The 15,780-nt window shown below is 48.6% G+C and overlaps 1 protein-coding gene across 1 annotated transcript; it reads left to right on the forward strand.

Moving 5' to 3' along the window:
- Positions 1-2,620: 2,620 nt before the first annotated feature.
- On the forward strand, positions 2,621-6,380 carry RPL8 (ribosomal protein L8). Its single transcript, XM_053936077.1, has 6 exons — positions 2,621-2,704; positions 2,881-3,024; positions 4,437-4,578; positions 4,754-4,972; positions 5,807-5,922; positions 6,181-6,380. The coding sequence occupies exons 2-6, from the start codon at positions 2,887-2,889 to the stop codon at positions 6,337-6,339; spliced, it is 774 nt and encodes a 257-aa protein (XP_053792052.1). The 5' UTR covers positions 2,621-2,704; positions 2,881-2,886; the 3' UTR covers positions 6,340-6,380.
- The last annotated feature ends 9,400 nt before the right edge of the window (positions 6,381-15,780 follow it).

Here is a 15,780-nt window from a genome sequence, read left to right on the forward strand (position 1 = left end):
TACAGCCTCTGATGTGATGATGGCGAAGTCAGAACTCTTCACACTCTTCTGGAACAGACATTTCTACCCATATTCAGGGCACCCAAAAAGCTGGCAGGGAGGAGTTAAGGATGATCCCAGTTCCAGCCTTACCCTCTGTGTTGCAGCAGTACCTGGGCAGGGTGGCAGCTGCCCAAGCCCACAAAAGAGGCTGTAGCTTCACAGATGATGACAGCACTGTGAAGACTGCACCACAAATTAAATAACAATAAAATGAAAATAAAGCATAGTTGATACAGGATAATGAAACTGATGAGTGCACTAAATCATTACACAACTACTTCTTACGTGATTACTAAGTCCTTACTAAGAACTTGAAAGAGGAGTGACCAATGTAATTTTCTAGGTTTATGGGCATTATTTGGAAGTTCTTATCTAGTTCCTTAGAAATCTGTCTCTTGTCTTATTTAGTAGCAAAAACTAATCAGACTCCTGCTGCCACAGGAACCATAAATCAAAGTCTCGAGATGTTCCCACTCAGGGTGAACGTAAACTCAGTGTAAACCAAAGTGAGTGGCAGTTTGCCATCGTGCACTGAGCTGTCACGTGGGGCCCAGGACGAGCAGCTGCCCCACTGTCTGTGTGAGGGATGGTGACCTCCAGCAGATGGGCAGGCTGGACTCTTGGCCATGCAAATCCTTTTACCTGGGCTGAATCCGACAAGGATCCCGGCTCTGAGCCCTTGGCATCAAGGGGTTTTGCATCTTATGGGAGGGTGAGTTCCACCAGTCACAGGAAGACTGTGGTGGGAAAGCTCATCTGTCAAGACGTGGTGGATGCATAGGTTCTTCAGCTACAGGAGAGGAGCAATGGCATGTGTGGGGCTGATGAGCTTTTCCTAATTTCCAGTGAGTCAAATAAGGTTAAATAGTGCATCTTCAGTGAATTGGGTCATTGGCAGTGACCTGTTCTAGAAAAGTGGCCTCTGATACAGAAAATCTGATGGGCTGTTAAAGAAGTTAAGGCACTTTTCATTTCCCCTTCCTGGGCAAAGCACAAGTTGATTAGGAACACTAAGATGATTACCTCTGCTTTGCTGGATCTCTCAATTATGCCCTAATTAATATTGATTAAAATCTGGCAAAGGCAGCTTAAAGCACCTGCTGGGGTTTTATCTTCAGTTACTTCTTCACCCAAAACCTCCAGCTCTTAAACTGCACAATACAGTCTGACTATTACAGATCCAGCTGCATCTGTGAGGGCAGGAGCCTCCTCCTACAAACTGCACCTTTGGTCCAGCTGTTTAAGGAAGGATTTGTCATGGCAGCTCTTAGCTCGGGGTCCCTGGTTGTTAATGTGACATCCCAGGACAACAGGCTTGGGATCTCGTAGTTTTAGGTTTAAACTAAATGTCTCTCCCCCTGTACTGGGTGCTGGTGAGGCCACACCTCGAGTGCTGTGTCCAGCTCTGGGCCACTCAGTTCATGAGGGACATTGAGGGGCAGGAGAGAGCCCAGAGAAGGGAACAGAGCTGGGGAAGGGTGTGGAACACGAGTCCTGCAGGGAGAGGCTGAGGGAGCTGGGAATGTTTAGGCTGGAGAAAAGGAGGCTCAGGGGTGACCTTATTGCTCTCTACAACTCCCTGACAGGAGGGTGTAGCCAGGTGGGGACTGGTCTCTTCTCCCAGGTAACCAGTGACAGAGGAGAGGACCATCAGGAGAGGTTCAGGTTGGACAGTAGGAAGGACTTCCTCACAGGAGGTAAGATTAGACATTGGCATGGGCTGCCCAGGGAGGTGGTGCAGTCACCGTCCCTGGAGGTGTTTCAGGAAAGGCTGGATGTGGCACTCAGTGCCCTGGTCTGGGTGACACGGTGGTCATAGGCTGGACTCGGTATCGCCGAGGTCTTTTCCAGCAATCCGTGATTGTGTGAAGAAAGCCCTGGAGAAGTGGAGCCGTGAACTCTGAGCCCCGCCCACCCCCCCTTCCTCCCCGGCCCCTCGCAGTGTGTCGAGGAGCGTTTTAAGACACAGAGAAGCGGGTCCGGGAACACCGGGACGGGCACTGTCCTGGGATGGGAACTGCCCCGGGATGGGAACTAAACCGGGATGGGAACTGCCCCGGGATGGGAACTAAACCGGCACGGGCACTGTCCCGGCTCCTGCCTGGATCGGGTCTGGAGCGAGGAGAAAACAGCCCCGTGGAACCACGCTGCTCGGGGACAGCAATTACTACTATGGAATATTTTAAATTATCTGTTTTCTACTTATACATATATAATGTATATGTTTTGCTTATAACATGCTGAGTGTTTCAGACTGGGCTTTGTTTGCCGCCGCTTTGAACGCTGCACAATCGAGCCGTGGGGACCGGGAACACCTCGCGCGCGTCGCTGTTATTTGTTTTCCTTTAGGCAGTAAATGCAGACCTGCATTCCACGGCCGCACCCAAACTCCAGCCCCTCGCGCCGCCGGACCCTTCCTGTCCCGATCCCGGAGCGCTCCTGCTTCTCTGTACCAGCTCCCGGGAGCTGGCCGTGCCGGTTCGCCGTGCCCGCCCCATCCCGGGGCTATCCCGGGGCTCTCCCGCCGTCCCGGGCCCGCTCCGGGAGGCGATGAGGGAACGCCGTGGCTCCGCCCCTTCCCGCGTGATGTCACCGCGCCGGAAGGGCCTCGGCGCTCCCGTGACGTCAGCGCTTCCTTCTTTCCCGGGGAGGCCGGAGCGAGGTAGGAGCGCGGAGGCCGCGGTGCCGGTCCCGGTCCGGATCCGCCGCCATCCGCGCCCGGGCGGCCGCGGGAAGGGGCAGGGCGGGGACGGGGCCGGGGCGGGGTGCCGCTGAGCGTGTGGCGGGTGCCGCTGAGCGTGTGGCGGGTGCCGCTGATCTGTCCCCGCGTCCCCGCAGGGCGCCATGGGCCGCGTCATCCGCGGGCAGAGGAAAGGCGCGGGCTCCGTGTTCCGCGCCCACGTGAAGCACAGGAAGGGCCCGGCCAAGCTGCGCGCCGTGGACTTCGCCGAGCGGCACGGCTACATCAAGGGCATCGTCAAGGTACGGGCGGCCCCGGGGTGCCCGAGCCCCGCTCCTCCTGCGCTGCCGCTGTGCCCGCCGCCCCTTGGCCGGATCCAGGGTTCTCTGTTCTTAGACAGATCCTATTCCGTGAAAAGTTAAACTCTTCTAGGTTTATGAGAACATCTCAGCAGGGAGGGCACCCTTGGCCAGCAGCAGGATTTTCTGCTGCAGCTTTGCTAAGAGTAGCAGTACCAGCGTGGTTTTATGGCACCTAAGAATTCCCTGTACCTCAGGAAACATGGCTGGGGAGTTTCCCATGTAGTTGACTGCATATTAAAAACAACAAACAAACAAATCTTAGTAAATGCCAAGTGATATCCATCATTTTAGTCTTGAGCAGTAGGAGCAAGGCAGTACCTGTGTTTGGGGTGTGATGGTGGTTCAGGGGTGTCAGGGACTCCGGAGTGCCAGCAGTGCTGCTGGCTGCTCTGGGCAGCCCTTCAGTGTTTTACAGCTCGGTCATGTTCAGGTTGTAGAGAGAATTTCCCTCACCCTCGCCTGTCTGAGGTGATGATGGCAGGTGGGTAGCAAGGCTTGACTTGAACTTGGTCATACATAGGGGATTTGGCCAACAGGGCTGGGAAAATGTCAGCAATGGACACCAGCAGTTTATGGGCTGTCCTAAAAGACAGAGGCATCTTAGAGATGTGTCAGAGTCACTTGTCTGTAAATACATGGCTGGGTGTTTTAATCCCAGTGTGCTTCAGGAACAGAATGGATGTGTTTCTTTAAGTGTAAAAGAAACAACAAGTCTGTGCTTCCTAATTTAGGAGCTTCAAAAACTTCGTTTTACCTGATTGCACAATGTTAGAAATGCTTCAATCCCAAGGAAACACATGGAGAAGTCACTGCCTGTGCCCAGCTCTGACCTGCCCAAAGGTGGTTGGGCAAAGTGAAAGTGGATTTCTTAGTATGGAGAGACTGGATACCTGCAGAATGTCAGGAATAAAACTGCTCAGACAGGATTAGCTACAAGCAGCACACTTATCCAGGCATTATTTTGTGATCAGTGAATGATTTGGGCTAGAAGGGACCTGGAAGCTCATCCAGTTCCAGTCCTGTTGCCATGGGCAGGGGCACCCTCTGCTATCCCAGGTTGCTCCAAGGCCCATCCAGCCTGGCTATGAACACTTCCAGGGATGGGGCAGCCACAGCTTCTCTGGGCAGCCTGTGCCAGGGCCTGCCCACCTCTCAGGGAGGGCTTCCTGTGATAGGATGGGATGTAGGTGCTGGGGCTCGTGTCATACCAAAGGTGACCCTTCAGCCCTGAGAAGTGTCCTGCTGAGAATCGTCCCGGAGTGACCATCCCCCTCTTCTCGAAGCTCTTTGATTCCTGCAGAGCCCCTGGCAGGGGCCGTGTCCTGCCCTAAAGCAGCTCTGCATTCCCACAGGACATCATCCATGACCCCGGGCGGGGCGCTCCGCTGGCCAAGATCGCCTTCCGCGACCCCTACCGCTTCAAGAAGCGCACGGAGCTGTTCATCGCCGCCGAGGGCATCCACACCGGGCAGTTCGTGTACTGCGGCAAGAAAGGTGGGCAGGGCCGGGCTGGGGCTGGCCAGGGCTGGGCTGGGCTGGGTGTCCCAGCTCCTGGAGTTTGGGATTCTGGCGTGCAGGCTCTGTGCTGCCGCCCTCCCGTGTTCAGCAGGGCTGTAACCCTGGCCCAGGGCCCCCAGTGAAGCTGTGGCTGCTCTCTTGCTCTTTGCAGCCCAGCTGAACATCGGCAATGTTCTGCCCGTGGGCACCATGCCCGAGGGCACCATCGTGTGCTGCCTGGAGGAGAAGCCCGGTGACCGCGGGAAGCTGGCGCGCGCCTCCGGGAACTACGCCACTGTCATCTCCCACAACCCCGAAACCAAGAAAACCAGAGTGAAGCTGCCCTCAGGCTCCAAGAAAGTAATTTCTTCTGCAAACAGGGCTGTTGTGGGTAAGGAGCAATCACTGTGAACTTGTCGCTGGGCTTCTTGTCACCGAATCTTCCAAACAGGGCCCCACTTACAATAACCATCTTGAAAATAGTGTCTTGTGCAGGCTGGACAGTCTGTGCTCAGATGCTTGCCTTGTATTTTACTCCTGCATTACATTTGCATGTTGCTAACATGCAACTAGCATGCAATTAGCATGTTGCTAATTTGGAGGTTTCACCTAGTGAGAGGACAGCAAAGTAGATGCTCATTGTCCTCAGGCTGTAGTGGAACTGCTCAACCTGTAAAATCTGCAGTCCTTAGGGAAGGACTTACATGGGAAATGGCATTTTGATTTCCTGCTTTTGGTACACTGGAGAAGCCTGTTGTTGGTATCAGGTGGGTGGAATGTTCTGGGAGGTCTGACAGGGAATGACAAAACCACTGCCAAGAAGCAGAGGCTGCACCAGGTTTGTTGTGCACCTGACTGACAGCTGAGATGGCTGCTGGTGACACTTGCCTGCCTCTGCATGGGAGACACCAAAGTGAGTTATCTGGTGTGTTAATCCAGTAAAATTGACTCAGTAAATCATGAAACAAGTAGGTATTTGACCTCAAAGTTCTTCACAGTCCCCTGAGCTCTTTCATTGCAAATGCATACTTCATTTGAAAAACTTAATGTTGGTCAGGAAATCGAAGCAGTAAAACTGGCAGTGCTTTAGAAAGAAAGCTCAATCCGTGTGTATTGGATCAGAAAGAAGGCTGTAGCTCAGCTCTGATGTCACTGTTGGTGTTGGCTTTCCGTGGTACTGGTGTGTGCTGTGTTTGGGTGTCACCATTCCTGCCATTCCCTGCAGGAATCGTGGCTGGTGGAGGCCGTATTGACAAGCCCATCCTGAAGGCCGGCCGTGCCTACCACAAGTACAAGGCCAAGAGGAACTGCTGGCCACGTGTCCGTGGTGTGGCCATGAACGTGAGTCTGTTTGGAGTCATCCCTGTCCCCTCTGACAGTTCAGGGAAGATTTGTGGGATACTGGGACGAGCCTGGCATGTATCTGGGAGGGAAGCCTCCCAGATAAATGTGCAGCCACAGGGTGAATTAGCAGCACTTGATGGTGACTGCACCACGTGAAAAGTGAAGCAGTTATTTCTTTGTCCCCTTTAACCTGTTTATTTCTGTTGACCATCAGTTTCTGTGGTTTCATTGCTGTCTTGCTTTCCCCCTGCACAGCCTGTGGAGCATCCCTTCGGAGGAGGCAACCACCAGCACATCGGGAAGCCCTCGACCATCCGCAGGGACGCTCCCGCGGGACGCAAGGTCGGGCTCATCGCCGCGCGCCGCACGGGGCGGCTGCGGGGCACAAAGACTGTGCAGGAGAAGGAGAACTGAGCTCCCACCCTGCGGGCCACGCAATAAATTTGTACAACAGAGCTCGTGTGGAGTTCGTGGTGTCTGCTGCTGCAGTGGGGATAAAACTGGGATCATGTTCAGCACACAAAGTTGTGAGTGGAGATTCAGGGGTTTTTCCCCTTGCCTTGGAGAGCAGGGATTCTCTCAGCCAGCACTTGCAGTCTGTAAGCTGGTCCTGCAGGCTGGGGTAACACTGCTGGGGATGCTCTTGTGCCCTGGTGAGATGCCCATGTTGGCCTGGTTCCGTGGAAGCTGAGGCCTGACGAAGCAATCAAGTAGTCCTGTGGTTAAACTTGGGAATCTGGCTGAAGGGATGCTCAATTTTCTAAGTTTATAGCCTCTAACATAATGGTTTTCCATTTTTATCTTTTGGGGGCGGGGGAAGCTTGAGAGTTGCAAACTTGGGAAGTATTTCAGCTGCTCTCCCTGCAAGGTTTGGGCTTCCTTTTGGAACTGTGAGGCTCAAGCCAAATGGAAGGTGCCTAAAAATTTTGAGGTGTCGCACAGACTGCCCCCTCTACTCGTTAGTTTTTGGGAAGGGGAGACAGCTTCAAACATCTCCCCTTTGGAGGTTGGTCATGATGGGATATTCCAAGGTGCTGCAGAAGCAATAATGTCCACTGGGAAGCTGTGGAAGCGTCCTGTGGAAATGCTGTCCCAGGATAGCTGTCCTGTGAAAAGCCAGCTTTTGTAAGGGAATGGGAAAACTAATGGGGTTTAGTGCAAAATGGCTTTATTTACAGCTTTTCTGGACTGGCCTTAGGAAGAAAAAATCACTGAAAGCAGATGGGGCTCACCTTCATGGCTGAGCACACCCAAAGCCAGGGCTCCTGTTGATCTGGAGCAGCTCTGGCTGTGCTGGAGGGGTCTGTGCCAAGGGCCAGACTTCCATGTATGGGAATGACTTGATTGATGGGAGTCCAGTGGAATGCAAAGTGGGAAAAGTCATTTCTACACCCACCCACAAATCCAGTACTGGAGCTGGCCACGTGTGTCTGGGGAGGGAAAGGCGATTTGAAAAGCCCAAGCCACACCTTGGGGAAAGGCATCAAATCCCACTGGGGAGAAAAAGCAAAGCAAGGGCAAGTTTTGTTTGTTTATATTGCTCCAATTCCACCAAGGTCTGAAGTTCCCATCTGTTCTTGCCATGAGGTCAGAAGCTCTTGGGTTCCTGTGCTCTCCTGACAGGGCCCACAGTGTAACACTACTCCCAAACACCATCACAAGAGCAGCTGAAGTATTTAATGTTCCACAAGAATTTGCATTAAATGCACCTAAAGGACTCAGAAAACCATGGTTTCCAACCACATTTGGGTCAACCCCGTATGTTTTTTTGGGAAGAGGGAGATGGTTACTGACCCTTGGCTGCCTCTGCTGCTGTTCCAGGCTCTGACACTGCCCACCAGTGTTCACAGCCACAGGGTCAGTGCACCAAGTCTCTAAGTAGGGAGTAATTAATACATATTATTAAATAAGTTGCATATTACAGGCTTTAATGCAGCTCCAAACACATTTAATGTAAACATACAAGGTGCAATGCCAGAAGTCTCTAAATTCACACAGTAATATGAGGATTTCAAAGATTTTTCTCCCTTCACCAAACTCCAGTTGCAACTACTATTCCAGTGCAGTCTTCTGTTACCTACATGAACGTGGAACTTCAAAAAGCCACTGTGATCCTGGCAAATGACCAGAAGACTCAAGGGGCAAAATGTTCCTCCAGCCCCAACACCTCCAGTGCTAAAAGTCTGTGAAAAGAAACATGAGAGAAGAGGGAGTAAGATACAGCAAATAAACAATGAAAGGCTGTAAAGAAACCAACCCTCAATGAAAAATGTAAGTAAACTGAAATATATTTTCTAAACCAAAGGTCTAATTTAAGCTGTAGAATAGAGGTGAACTCCAGCAGTTTACATGACAGGGGAAGTTAATACAATTAACAATGCAGTAAAAATTTTTAAAATACCAATAAAAATATACAGGTGAATTCCTAACGAGCCTAACTTCAGGCTGGGAGGATCTGTGAAAGCACTGAAGAAATGAAAACGGGGCTGAAGTTAAGCCGGTCGCTGTCCTCTGCGTGGGCTGAGCACCTGGCAGCAGGTTCAGCTGAGCAGGGCAGAGGCTCCCTCTGAATCTGCACTGCAGAAACGAGGAATTCACCAGGCCAGGGTCAGTGCAGAGGAGCAGGAGCTGAGGAGCTGCCGAGCACAGGAAAGCACAAACCTGGCTGTGAGGTGGGCGGGTGTCCCGGCTCGACTGAGGCAGCTCCAGCACAAAAACACTTTCAAATGTAAATGAAGCAAAATAAACACAAACCGTGTTCAGCAGAAAGCACACGGCTCCTTCTGTGGTCTTGCCCTTCTTCTACCCCCACAGCTCATTGTATGGAATCATAGACTGGTTTGGGGTTGAAAGGACCTGGAAGATCATCTAGTTCCAAGCCCCCTGCTGTGGGAGTAATTATGTAATGTGTTGTAATTATGCTTTAATTGTGTATCATAATCAGCAACCTCCTGCTCAAACCAACTGTTTTAGCAGCATGACAGAATACCCAGTTGATTTGCTTATATGGTTTATATCCAGGATACTTCACTTCATGGAGGATCATCTCAATTCCCAGCCCTAATACCATACAGAAGACATGAGCTACTATAGATACAGTCAAACTTAAAAACCACAGCCATGCTCATTAGTAAAACAATAATAATAATGATTATTATATTATTAAACCCCCTCACATAAAGATTAGCACAGTTACAAAAATCTTGAAATGAAGCAAACTGTTTTAAAGAAAGATGTTAAGTGTTCCTGCAGAATTCTCAGAGGTTATTTCCAGTATAGGGCTTTGTTTGCTAAAAGAAAAAAAAAAATAAAGATATGTACCAGTGAAGCACTAAAGCCTTCCTTTAGAAGGGCTTCAAATTTCCATCTACTGAAAGAGCAAACTGCATTTTCTTTATACTTTTTAAAGAAGCACCAAGTGCTACCTAAACATGGACCGGTATCACAAATTCCTTCCAGTAACAGAACCCTCATTAGCATCACTGTCCCCTGCCAACACCTCCGTGGAAGCAGTAGGGAGGGTCTCTTCACCCGGGGGTCACTGCCCCGGGGCTTTCCACAGCACCACCTCCCACCCCGACTGCCCAGCCTTGAGAAATCAGAAAGGGGAGCAGTTCTGGAGGATCCACAGCCTGCTGCACACTGGTGCAGGCAGGGAAGAACTGCAGAAGGAGATGTAAGGAAACAGTGAGGTGAAAAAAGGCCAGAGCAAGCCCATGCAGGGAGTTTCTGCAAATAAGAGAGGGAAACAAGCTCCAGCAGCAGGATAATGATCCTGACTGTTATGCTGAAGCTACCAGGTAAGTATCTATCAAATCCAAGGAAAATGCTTCAGGCTGTATTTTCAGCTAATGTAAAAACCACAGGAGCCCAAATTCGAAAAGGTTTCAGGGAGTCAGGTGTTCAATAAATCATTACAGCCTCCACAGAGGTTAAATTAAAAAATGGCTTTTTTTGTCCTGTGGCATTAACAAATTCTCAGAGAGAAATGTGAGAACAGAAACATTCGTGGGAGTTGTTTTACATTTTTGCTGTCTTCATCAAAAGCTTTCTTCTCACAGTTTACAGCAACCCCCCACTCCCAGTGATCTGTTGGGATACATCCAAAGTGTACCCTAAATTCTCAGTTTTGCCACCATGTCAATGTCCAGAGAATTCACACTCACATCCACTCAGATGGGTGACATCGACCTAACAGACCAAGGATAAACTTGGTGTTACAGAATCACAGAATTGTCAGGGTTGGAGGGACCCCTGGAGATTATCCAATCCATCCCCCTGCCAAGGCAGGGTCACCTGGAGCAGGTGACACAGGAATGCATCCAGGTGGGTCTGGAATGTCTCCAGAGAGGGAGACTCCACAGCTGTTCCAGAGCTCTGCCACCTTCATTGTAAAGAAGTTCTTCCTCATGCCAAGCTGGAACCTCTTGTGTCACCTGCTTCCATATTTTCCTTCTTAAATTGTTTTTTTATTTCATGTTAGTACCACAAATTCCCAGAAATTTGCCACTGTTTTCCACTTTCATTTGCATATCTTCAAGAGCAAACTTGGGGAACCAAAGGTTTCTGGTAGCTCTCCATTGGACCCACCTCATGTTCCTTTGGGAGATGGCCCTTGCTGGGGCAGAGCAAAGCAGGGGCCACGTGGCAGGCACAGGGGTCACAGCAGCTCCCCAGCAGCTGCACCAGCTCCTCTTGGCCTGGAATGTGACAGGACACTGTCCCTGGAGCAGCAGCCACTCCCAGAGACTCTGGCCCTCACAGGCATGAAGGTGATGCCAGGAGCGTTCCCAGCTCGTCTCCAGCCACCAGAGCACCATCAAACCACTCTGTGGATGCTACAGGAGGTGCAAAGGCAGCAGCAAACCTGGCTCAATTTGAGCTTTATTTCCCTGTCTTCATCACAGCGAGTCTCCTCCACCAACAACTTGGGTATATTGTATTTTAATAAATTCAACACAAGAGGCCTCCACTAGCCCGTTCTTCAATTAAGTCCACATTTTATTTATGGTTTGCTGTTGGTACTTCAATCAGATTTATATATACATAATCTAAAACCTACATCAAAACCATGTTGACTGCTCTGAAGACGGAGAGAAGTGACACGATTGAAGTTTTCTTCCACAGCTCTATGGTAAGTCTACATTCCCACAGCAGGTTTTTGGTTCAGGTTGCAGAAGTGTTCAGAATGCCAATGCCAGGTCTCTCTCAGACTCGGAGTGGGAGGGTTACAGTTCTCTTTCAGCATTTCAGTCTTACACACAACCACAGTAGCAATCAGTAACATTTTTTTGTTCTAGATTAACACCTGGGTTGATCTGCAGAATCCTGGCTTTTCACATTCCCACATTTCCCTTTCTAAACCCTCACCAACACAGCTGGAAAACCAAGTCCCTCCCTGCGACTGCTGCGTTACTTGAACATTAATTGTGAGAGGATTTGATGCTACTTCACACGGGAGGCAGCACGAGAGGCTGAGGAGAAAAATGTTTGTGAGTCCTCACGGTGCCACCTGAAAAAGGCCAGTTCCTTCACTTGGATGCAAACACAGGTACCTCAAACGAGTCCATTTATCCCCAGGGAGGCAGGGACTGCCCGTGCCTGCCCAGCAAACAGCCCCACCAGGTATTTGTGCACCCTGGCCTGGCCCAGGGCGGCTCTCACACGGCCGCAGCCACTCCCGGAGGAGCCGCCGCAATGAACAAGAGGTAGAAAGTATTCACAGAAGCAGCTTGCGAAGGCCCTCGCTCAGCCCACTCCCTGCCTTTATTTGCTCAGAGGATTACACTTGGTACAGGTCTTAGAGAAGAAGAAGAATAGAAAATGCTTTACATGCTACTTAATCTGAAGTTCCTGCTCGGAACAGCTCCTGGTGCCCGGGGAGCCCTGTGGCTCAGGACAGGTCCCGCGCGAAGGCTCAGCAGCTGCTGCCAGAGGGGTGTGGGGAGCCAGGCAAAGTTCCCCAGGGATTCACACAGCATGACCTCTCCCTTCAGCAAAATATTCCCATTTCTGCTATTTCACCTGTCCTTAGTCACGCACAGGGCAGGCAGATAGAATTGGTGAGTATCAGTAAGTCCTGAAGGAATAATCTCCACATTTCTAAGCTTCGGAATTTGCTTCCAGAAGACCTTCTGAGGACTTTAAAGCACCTACCAGGTATTTAAATACAATCAAGTATATTAAGTGTCCAACTTTTCAATCTGCCTTCTTTTCCAGAGTAGATTCCAGCAAAACCTACTGCTTTTATTCACCTGTAGAATAATGGTTCAATATAGAAAATGAAGGGAAAAAATACTCCAAACAACAACCAACCAAAGAAAACTATTAAGCAAACAACCTATTAGAATTCCAGACTGCTATCAGTAGCACAAAGCTTTCCTACCCACATAAATGAGATTTAAGAGATGACAAAGCCCACCTGGTCAAGGCTGTGGCTGCTGCTACTGCACTGTGAAAGGCTCCAGGCTGCCTGGCAAATATGGGGTATTTTTGGGTTTTTTTCTTGCAGCAGCAAACAGCAGGACAGCAGGTGTAGGTAAAACCAGGAGGTAAACAACCATCATGGCAAGTGAAGGGATTTGATTCCAAGAAAATACAAAAATATTGAATATAAAAATGATCCTTGCAATCCAGAGTGAAAAACTCTGTAAGAAAGAATTGCAAGAAATGATGGACAGGAATTTAATAGTGAGGGACAAGAACTGAGCAGCATTTCAATAAATAAAGCTACAAAAAAGGCCAATACCTTTAAAAGCTGCACCTACAGAGGTATCACTACAGCAAAGGAACAGAACTGCTCACTTAATGGCTCAGGTGAAACCACACTTGGAAAGCATTCATCCAGCCCTGGGCATTGTATGAGAACAGGAACAGCACATCACCACAACAGAAATGGGGATCAGGGAATGGCTTATAGGGGAAAACCAAACATTGAAACATTTGCTCTGGTGTGGACTAAAGAGGACATCCCAGCAAATGCAGACTGTGCAGCTCACACCACTTTGGGCAAAAAACACCAACTTACCAGAATAGCAGTTGCAAATTAAGAACAAATTATCATACACTTTGAATACTACAGAAACAGAGAAGGGAATGATCTTATTTTCCTGCACTGGATGTTTTGCTATGGTGAGATTGTGGATGAAGTCATAGAACTTTTTTCCTCTTGTTTTCATTACTTGAGGTTATCTAATGGTTAAAAACTAGAAGACCTTTTTTACACATTATTTTGACCACTGAATAATGACCCTGTCATTTCAGAATTGTGCTGATATCATTTAAGGCTATATTAAATTCTTCCAAGGAAACAGCCTGTAGGTCAGTTTTATTATCAAAAAGTGGCTTCACGGAGTTCTAAAGCTAAAAAATACTGAGTTGGGTATTTAAAAATCTGATTAAAAGTTAGCCCTTATTCAGGAGTGTTTTTCTCCTTCAGAAACTGCTTCCCCCGTGCTTGTTTTGTCTGCAAACAAGAGCTCTGTCTTCTGTGCCACCCACTGACTGAGCTGGCTTGACCCCAACAGATCACCAACTTCCACTCTTACAGTGCTGAAATCAACTGAGCTCACACAAATGCTGCTGAAATCCATGGATCCACCACAACTTGCATTAGAAAATCAGAGTGCAGGATGGGGATGTCTGAATTTAATGGCTGGAATCTCTTGTCAACACACTTCCAGGCACAGCCTACCCCTAACAGACACTGCAGGGGTGAGGCTGTGCACTTGCTCTTGTGAAAAAATGACACAGGAATGGTTACTGGACACTTAAAGCTCGGGGGAGACTTTTATACCTTAGAAAGAAAAGGAAATTTATGGTAAGAACCTTAGGAAGTTCCAGTGTGAAAAGTGACAGTGCTCGGGCTGGGTTAAAGCCCTTCCTGCAGTCTGGAACCGAGGGCAAGTGTCAGCCACATGACTGTGCTGACATGGCAACCCCACTGGAAGGCAGGGACAGGGACACCTGGAATGGCACAGAGGGCACACACAGCTCACTCTGACCCCAGCTGCCAGCCAGGAGACAATGCACTGAGCTCTAAAGAGCGGTTTGGTGTCATCTTCCTCACCACCTGCAAGGAGAGCAGGAATCCTGCAGAAGGAAGCAGCTGGGATCCTTCCACTTTGCCTTCTGCCACTGCAGCACCATGGTGCAGCACGTGGCTTGTACAAGACACTTCCTACTGCTCCCAGAATGCCTCTTCTGTCTGGCTCTAGGCAAGGCAGGTGCAGACTTCACTCCCAAGACCTAATGGCTGTGGGAAAGTGGTATCATGAATATGATGGAGAGCATGAAAAGTAAGAAGACAGAGAGCCAAAATCACTGTTGTCCTGATTATGCTGTGCTGGAGCAGAGTCACAAATGGGAAACTCCCACACCTGTCCTAAGAAATGGGAGGTTGGCATCAGCATCTCACCCTCCCAGAAATAAAGGTGTATCTTTCGTCACGGGGGAGAGAATTTGCTTTCAATGTGGATTTGAAAGTATGGGTTAACAAGGTTTAACTAAGATATTTAAATACTTAATTGGTTACTCCGCAAATTTCCCAACATGCCACTTCTTCCTGTAATTTATACAGTCAGTCTTTAGCTTTCATTTTTAGTCAAATTCATTGCACTGAAAGCTTCCCTGCAATGCCCAGTAACTGGAACTCACACCAACAAAAACATGGAGCCACTTTGCCCTGACACAGTTCATCAGCCTGTTCATTTCTGGCAAAAGACTTAAGAGGTAGACAAAATTTATTGAAATCAAAAATGAAGTAATTGCTACAGCAGCCAATTTTTGCCCATTTTAGCTTTGGCAGAATGGCTAATTTCATTCTCTCCTGGATCTCAGGAAATACACAGGAAGTTTTGGAACTGTAAGTGCTTTTTCATGATACATATGCTAAAACACACAAGCTAGGCACAACAGAGTGGCTGAGAAGGCATAATAGCAAATATGATAACACAAATCTCTCATGTTGTCTAAAGTTTCACTCAGAAAAATAAAAAAAAAAGAAATGTCAGTGAGGGAATTTCATTTCTTTCTGACTCAATTTCAGCAAGATACACAAGCTTGAAAAACAGAGAACTCAAATTTTCAGAGCTCGTAGTCAGCTGGGAAAATAATGTGAAAAATTCCAAGTCAAGCAGAGTCCTGTTCTGCTTGTCCATTCCCACAAGTTCATGTCCTGCAGGACAAACAAGCTCTGATAGAACCCTGAGCCACCTCCCTCTTGTGAAAGGGGTAACACAGGTGCAGGTGACCAACTCTGTGACCAAAACTTAGTACATTTACTGATACACGAACAGCAAATTATTTTTATATATGGCTGTACTATTTTTAACACTGGCAGTAGCAAGTGTTAAAAGCTTAATTTAGTCACTAAACAACCACAATCCAAATGTACAAGATGGAGAAATTCTGCTCAGTAAGGTTATGGATTTCCCCCAAGGTCAAACTACACACTAACCCCGACTCAACATCACCTATGGATTTTCAGTTTCTACGTATTCCATGTTACACTTCCAGGAACACAAGGAATTGCTTTACTATTTATTGGCTCATTTTATGGAAGACCAGAGATTCCCTAGAAACTGTTCTAAACAGAAAACAGGACTGAAATCAGTGATGGGGGAGTTAAATCTTTAGGCACTTTGAGGGGTACTGCTTTAAAGTGTGCCATCACCAACGAGGTATCGCCAGGTGCATTGCCTGAAGTCACCTGCCAAAATGCTGCGACAGAAACGTGCATATCAAACTTTTTGCTTGTACAGTATTTGTTAAGAAGTACAATTCAAAATGGTTTTGCCCAGAGTGAAGAAAACATTGCACCTTACACTGGAGCTGCCTGTTTAAAAAGCAACAGCT

Source organism: Vidua chalybeata, chromosome 2, assembly GCF_026979565.1.
Source record: "Vidua chalybeata isolate OUT-0048 chromosome 2, bVidCha1 merged haplotype, whole genome shotgun sequence".
NCBI classification, from domain to species: domain Eukaryota; kingdom Metazoa; phylum Chordata; class Aves; order Passeriformes; family Viduidae; genus Vidua; species Vidua chalybeata.

Coding starts and splice junctions, on each gene's coding strand:
- RPL8 (XM_053936077.1), top strand. CDS start 2,887: ATGGGCCGCGTCATCCGCGGGCAGAGGAAAGGCGCGGGCTCCGTGTTC. Junction 4,973..5,806: donor TGCAAACAGGGCTGTTGTGG/GTAAGGAGCAAT, acceptor CATTCCCTGCAG/GAATCGTGGCTGGTGGAGGC. Junction 5,923..6,180: donor TCCGTGGTGTGGCCATGAAC/GTGAGTCTGTTT, acceptor CCCCCTGCACAG/CCTGTGGAGCATCCCTTCGG.